The sequence below is a fragment of the Hyperoodon ampullatus genome, assembly GCF_949752795.1.
Source record: "Hyperoodon ampullatus genome assembly, chromosome: 9".
NCBI classification, from domain to species: domain Eukaryota; kingdom Metazoa; phylum Chordata; class Mammalia; order Artiodactyla; family Ziphiidae; genus Hyperoodon; species Hyperoodon ampullatus.
In genome coordinates, this window is record NC_136922.1 from 94,354,052 (window position 1) to 94,360,051 (window position 6,000).

The 6,000-nt window shown below is 49.2% G+C and overlaps 1 protein-coding gene across 1 annotated transcript in view; it reads right to left on the minus strand.

The window, feature by feature from the left end:
• The window catches only part of ZC3HAV1 (zinc finger CCCH-type containing, antiviral 1), a gene marked incomplete at both ends in the record, with an annotated part of 59,125 nt that extends 58,085 nt beyond the window's left edge, over window positions 1-1,040 (minus strand). Inside the window, one exon of the mRNA XM_079711860.1 lies at window positions 733-1,040. Coding sequence (XP_079567986.1) covers window positions 733-1,040 — 308 coding nt within the window. The remainder of the gene's footprint in view (window positions 1-732) is intronic.
• Window positions 1,041-6,000: the final 4,960 nt, after the last annotated feature.

Consider the following 6,000-nt stretch of genomic DNA (forward strand, 5'->3'; position numbering starts at 1 on the left):
GGGGCACACCTATATTCAGGAGGCAAAAAGGAACAAGTGGGAACACAGAAGCAGCTGCCTGGGAGATACGGCACACTGTTTCAAAGTGGTCCCAAGGGTAGGCGGTCAGCGGTGCAGGCCACCGCGGGGCCCACGGGAAAGGAGCTCTGGAAGAGGGCCCATCATTTGGTTACCTTGAATAGAACCATTCTGGTCTTGGTGGTGCGGGCTAGAGTCAGATATCAGAAAAGTGATAATGAGGGGAAAGGAGGCGCTTGGAAAGGAAGGCCAAGCAGAGACCCGCAGCTCGCAGCGATGGAGACAGATCCCGGGATCGAGCCGGCTGGGGGGCTGGGAAGACCACACAATACCTAGGGGGTAAGGTAGCAGAGAGGGAAAGCCTCAAGATTCCAGGCATTTTCTTTCGTTCCCAAACCTGCATCCAAATTGTCTAGGCCCTGGCTTGCCCAAAAGTACTTTATCCTTATGGACGTGGGGAGTTAATCGTAGTCTTCACCGGGGCAGTAGCGCGCTAGCCATATTCGAAGGAAGGTCTGAAGGCGCTGGAGGGAAGGGAACCTTCGAGAGCAGAAGCGCGGGCCCAGCAAGAAGGGAAGCAGAGGAGTGAGCAGCTGGAGGAAGAGGCATCGGGTGCGAGGTCCCCGCGAGGGCGCGCCCCTCACGGAGCAGCAGCCGCGACAGTCCTCCCAGACGGGGACCCGGGGAGACGCCCCTCCCTCCCAAGGCACTCACCGCTCCGACTGCGAATAGTGGCACCGGCCCAGCAGGTTGAGCTTGCAGAGGTGCAGGTTTCCGCAGGGTTTGTTGCAGAACTTGCGACGGCAGACCCGGGCTCGAGTGGTGGCCACCACGGACCGGATGACCCCTTCCTTGCCGCCAGTCTCCAACACCACGAAGCGGTCGGGCCCGGCCTCTTCCAGCACCTCGCAGAGCTGCGCCTCGGAGAGCTGCATCTCGTTGAGCAGCGCTTCCAAGGCCATGCGGCCCCCCTGGGCGCACAGGATTTTGGTGATGAAGGAGCATACCCCCGGGTCAGCCATGGCGCGCTGTGCTGGCCTGGCCGCGGCGCGGGACTCTGCTCCAGGGAGAATCGAAACTTACTTAGAGTCCCGGGGGCGGGGGCGGGCGCGGGCGGCGCGCGGGCTGGGCGCGCCCCGGGCGAGGGAGCGTGCGCTCTCCGCCGCCGCTGGTAGCCGAGACCAGCGGTTTCGGTTTCCCAGTAAGCTTGGGTCGAGAGGCCAAATCTCACCGTCCTGTGTCAGATTTAAAGTCAATCGCGACGGTAACCTAAGGGCGAACAAGCGCGGGCTAATCTGCCGGCGACCGCGGCGACCACCGGACGGCTCCTCGAGGGTCAGGTTCCCCAGCTGGGCACCGAGAGGCTTCTTCGGAAAGAAGAGAAACTAAAAACTGATCTCGGGGCTCTGGTGGAGTTTTTATAAGCCAGCCGAAGTGACGAATGACGCGAGTCTTGGGAGCTTTCTTGAGGAGTCCTAGGTTCTCTACCCCACCCATTCCCGGAAAGAACAGACCCAACTGAGCGCTTGCTCCGAGCCCGTCGCCCTGCCTCCGGTATTAGTGAATCTTTACAACTCCACGAGTTAAATATTGGCATCCTCACTCTACTTGAGGAAGTAATCTGAGTAAACACAGCCTACAAGCTGGAGCCTGGGAACCTGAGGTTCCCCAAATCTGGCCCCCAGATCGTGGTCCTCCTGGCCAGGACCGATGTGAACTTTCTCTCACACCACCCTTCCTTCTCAAAGGACAACGATGATTGCTCTCCCTCTTTTTTGCCTCCTTATGAGCTCTTTGAAGAACCACTTCTTGACACATTCTTGCCTGTCTATAGTCGCTAACGGAGGTGCCCCAGACACCGCTTAATCCCTGATAGCAATCAGTCACAGTCGGGCAGGCGTGCTTAGACATATCCCAAGGCTTCAGATAGGTTTCTCTCTTTGAATATTTGGACAAGACCTTTTCCCCCAGTGGGGACTCACTTGGACCCCCAGAGTTGGTATAAAGTGAGGACATTTGAACTACAGAAGATACAGAAAGAAATTTTATCTGAGTTTCTCTTAATCCGACTAAAGCAAAGCCTCCTGAAAACACAGCTACCTTTAAACCCCTTCCAAGGGAGTTTCCTGCTAATTCAGTTGCCCTGGAGGCAGAATGTCCATTGCAATTAGCATCAAAAAGCCCAGTAGAACCTTCCATACTCTCCCACTGAAGTCCTAAAAACCCCCCTTTTGTTAAATTGAGATATATAAAGTTACTTCGGGCTATTCCAGGAGGTTTCCATTATTGGAAACTACCCCCCCCATGCTAAATGAATCTTTTCTTTTCTTTTTTTAATCTGTCTATTGTCAGTTAATTTGCAGGACCCAATCACTGGACTCAAATTGGAAGAGGCAAAAGGTTTTCCTCCCAACACTCCCAGGTGAAATGGGTCATTGATGGGATAAGTAATAAACCTTTTTTTTTTTTTTTTTTTTTGCGGGCCTCTCACTGTTGTGGCCTCTCCCATTGCGGAGCACAGGCTCTAGACGCGCAGGCTCAGCGGCCATGGCTCACGGGCCCAGCCGCTCCGCGGCATGTGGGATCCTCCCGGGCCGGGGCACGAACCCGTGTCCCCTGCATCAGCAGGAGGACTCTCAACCACTGAGCCACCAGGGAAGCCCCATAATAAACCTTTTTTTAAATGATAGAATTCAGTTGTCAAACTAGAAATTCTTCAAAATGATTAATGGGCATTCTCCGATTGGTAATTCATGGTTGATGATCAGAGTCTCTTAGGAATACAGTACTTTGGTATGAAACCCAGCAAAAGCTAGGTTCTCTCTAGCTATTACTTTATAGTTTCCTTTAATCCACTTGGCCTGATTTGTGGTCTGACAGGTTCCCAGGGACTGGGCTTTCAATATCAAATCGATTAAATTCACCGCAGTATCTTCTGTGTGGCCCTTACTTTAGCTAGTCACTCTGAACATACAGAAGTTTAAGAAATAGTCCCTGCACTCAAGGAGCTTATGTTTGGGAAGACATGAAAAAACATTAAAACATAAAGGAGGGCCTCCCTGGTGGCGCAGTGGTTGAGAGTCCGCCTGCCGATGCAGGGGATACGGGTTCGTGCCCCGGTCTGGGAGGATCCCATATGCCGCGGAGCGGCTGGGCCCGTGAGCCATGGCTGCTGAGCCTGCGCATCCGGAGCCTGTGCTCCGCAACGGGAGAGGCCACAACAGTGAGAGGCCCGCGTACCACAAAAAAAAAAAAAAAAAAAAAAAAAAACATAAAGGAATCTGTGGTTAAGTGCTGCAACGGGGTATAAAGGAGGTTGGAGAAGAGTACAGTTTGGCTAGAGCGGTTGGGATTAGAGATATAAAATCCCCCTCAATTTGAGGCCCTGAGAAACAATTTAAGGGGTTGTGGAGAGGAAAAAAGCAGAGATTTAGGAAATTTGTGTTGTCACAGGTTGGGTTCTCCAGGGAGCAGACACTGATATGGAGTTGAGAGTACAGATTTCCTGGAGTGTAACACCAGAGAAAGTCAAGGGAAGAAGCAGGATTGTTCTGTGAGGGCTGTCAGACCACAATGCAGACCTCACAAGGTCTCTGCCAGCCCAAGGGGAGCAGGAGACTAGCCTCGGGCAGAAAAGCCTAGGCCCTTGTACCACTGCCTTGGAATCCTGAAGGAGCTAAAGCTGGAGGCGCTCAGCTAAACACACTCCTTGCAGCTGGAGAGCAAGCCCTGCCTTGAAGGGAAATCTGAGTGACGCCCTGTGTCCGCTCTAGTCCACCTTTTGTGCCACGTGGATCTCTTTCAACATCTGTACTTGGGAAATAGCTTTTTCAGCACTCTGATGGGCCGCTATTCCTGAAAAATAACTTAGAAGAGGGAAGTTAATGGAATGAACTATAGCTTCTGTCACTGCACCTGGTTGTAGGACCACAACTGGTCCTCATCATTTCCCTCCACCACCATCCATTTCTTTTTCTTTTTTCTTTTTTTATTGAAGTATATTTGATTTCCAATATTGTATTAATTTCAGGTGTACAGAAAAGTGATTCAGTTATACATATGTATATATCTATATTCTTTTTTTTGATTCTTCTCCATTGTTGTTTATTACAAGGTACTGAATATAGTTCCCTGTGCTATGCAGTAAACCCTTGTTGCTTATCTATTTTATATATATATCTGTTAATCTCATACTTCCGATTTATCCCTCCCTTCCCTTCCCCTTGGGTAACCATAAGTTTATTTTCTGTGTCTGTGAGTCTATTTCCGTTTTGTAAAAAAGTTCATTTGTACTATTTTATAGATTCCACATATAAGTGATATCATATAGTATTTGTCTTTCTCTGACTTATTTTACTTAGTATGATAATGTCTGGGTCCATCCATGTTGCTACAAATGGCATTATTTCATTCTTTTTTATGGCTAATATTCTATTGTATATACTACATCTTCTTTATCCATTTGCTGATGGACACTTAGGTTGCTTCCATGTCTTGGCTGTTGTAAATAGTGCTCCTAAGAACATTGGGGTGCATGTATCTTTTCAAATTAGAACTTTCATCTTTTCCAGGTATATACCCAGGAGCGTGATTGCTGGAGCATATGGTAGCTCTATTTTTAGTTTTCTAAGGAAACTCCATACTGTGTTCCATAGTGGCTACACCAATTTACATTCCCACCAACCGTGCGGGAGGGTTCCCTTTTCTTCACACCCTCTCCAGCATGTATTATGTGTAGACTTTTTGATGACGGCACCACTATCCATTTCTAATTCCCCTCACCCTAAGGTGGTCTCAGTAGATCACCTGGGTGGGTACCCCAAACCCTCATTCCTAAGAGGTCCAAGCACCTTCTCAGACCACCGTTGCTGCTCTTGTCTTGTCCATTCACAGTCACAGTTGGGCAAAAGAGTACCAGCTGACACACAATAGGTCCCTGGCGTACACACACATTCCTCCCTTTCCCCTCTAACAGCAGCCCTACCTCTTCCTGCTGACCAGGTCAATTACCTCTGATAAGACAGTGATTCCTTCCTTGTCTTACTGCCGGTCTCTCACCATTAGGAGGGCAAAGTGCCTGGTGGCAGCCATAACGTGTAATCCAATGGGATCTTTGCTGTATCCCCAGGCAAGAATGTGCCCCTTTTGGGGACCAAGACCTCTAATTTTGCAGAGCCCGGACTTGTGGGGACAGGGAAGCTCGGTGGATTTGTAGGAGAGCAAAACTTGCTGCCTCAAAATATCACTTTAGCATGTGGATTATTTCCAGCTGAAAATAATCAAGGCCCAAAAGATTCAGGAAGAAACTCTGACCTTCCCACAGCTGCCTAAAAAACTTTTAGATAGAGGGTCTGTTCCCAAATAGAGCTATCACCAGAGATACCTGCAAAGAATATGGGCTAGGGGTGGTAGGGGAAACACTAAACAGGGCCTAGAGATCAGAGTCCACTCTGTGTCCCGTTGTTTCTGCGTGACCCGGCAAACATTTATTTACCAAACATTTGCTTTTCCATCTCCGTGTGAATGGCCTTCTTCCCCTTTGAAGTCCCAAACCACCACCCCCAACATCCTCTTTTGTCTTTAGCTGAAGATGGTATTTAAGGTGAGGGTTTCAGCTATTTGGGGGACTTAGTTTTCCTGGGTCTCTCCCATGTATACGTGATATTAAACTTTGATTTTCTTCTGTTGATCTGTCTCATGTCTATTTAATTCTTTGACCAGCCAGAAGAAACTGGAAGGGTAGAGGAAAATTTCTTCCTCCCCAGTGGGTCATTGGAATGATGCTAACTGGGGCCACTCATGCTTCCACCCATTGTGGAAGACACACCTATTCTTTCTACTGGGGACAAAGCACCATACTACGTTATCTGACTGAAGGAGTATACTACGATGTCCTGGAGGAAATGTAATCACTGCAGTATATTGCCTCCATGCTGGAGCTTCGGCTGCACCTCTAACTGACCATTCCAATATTTTATCTAT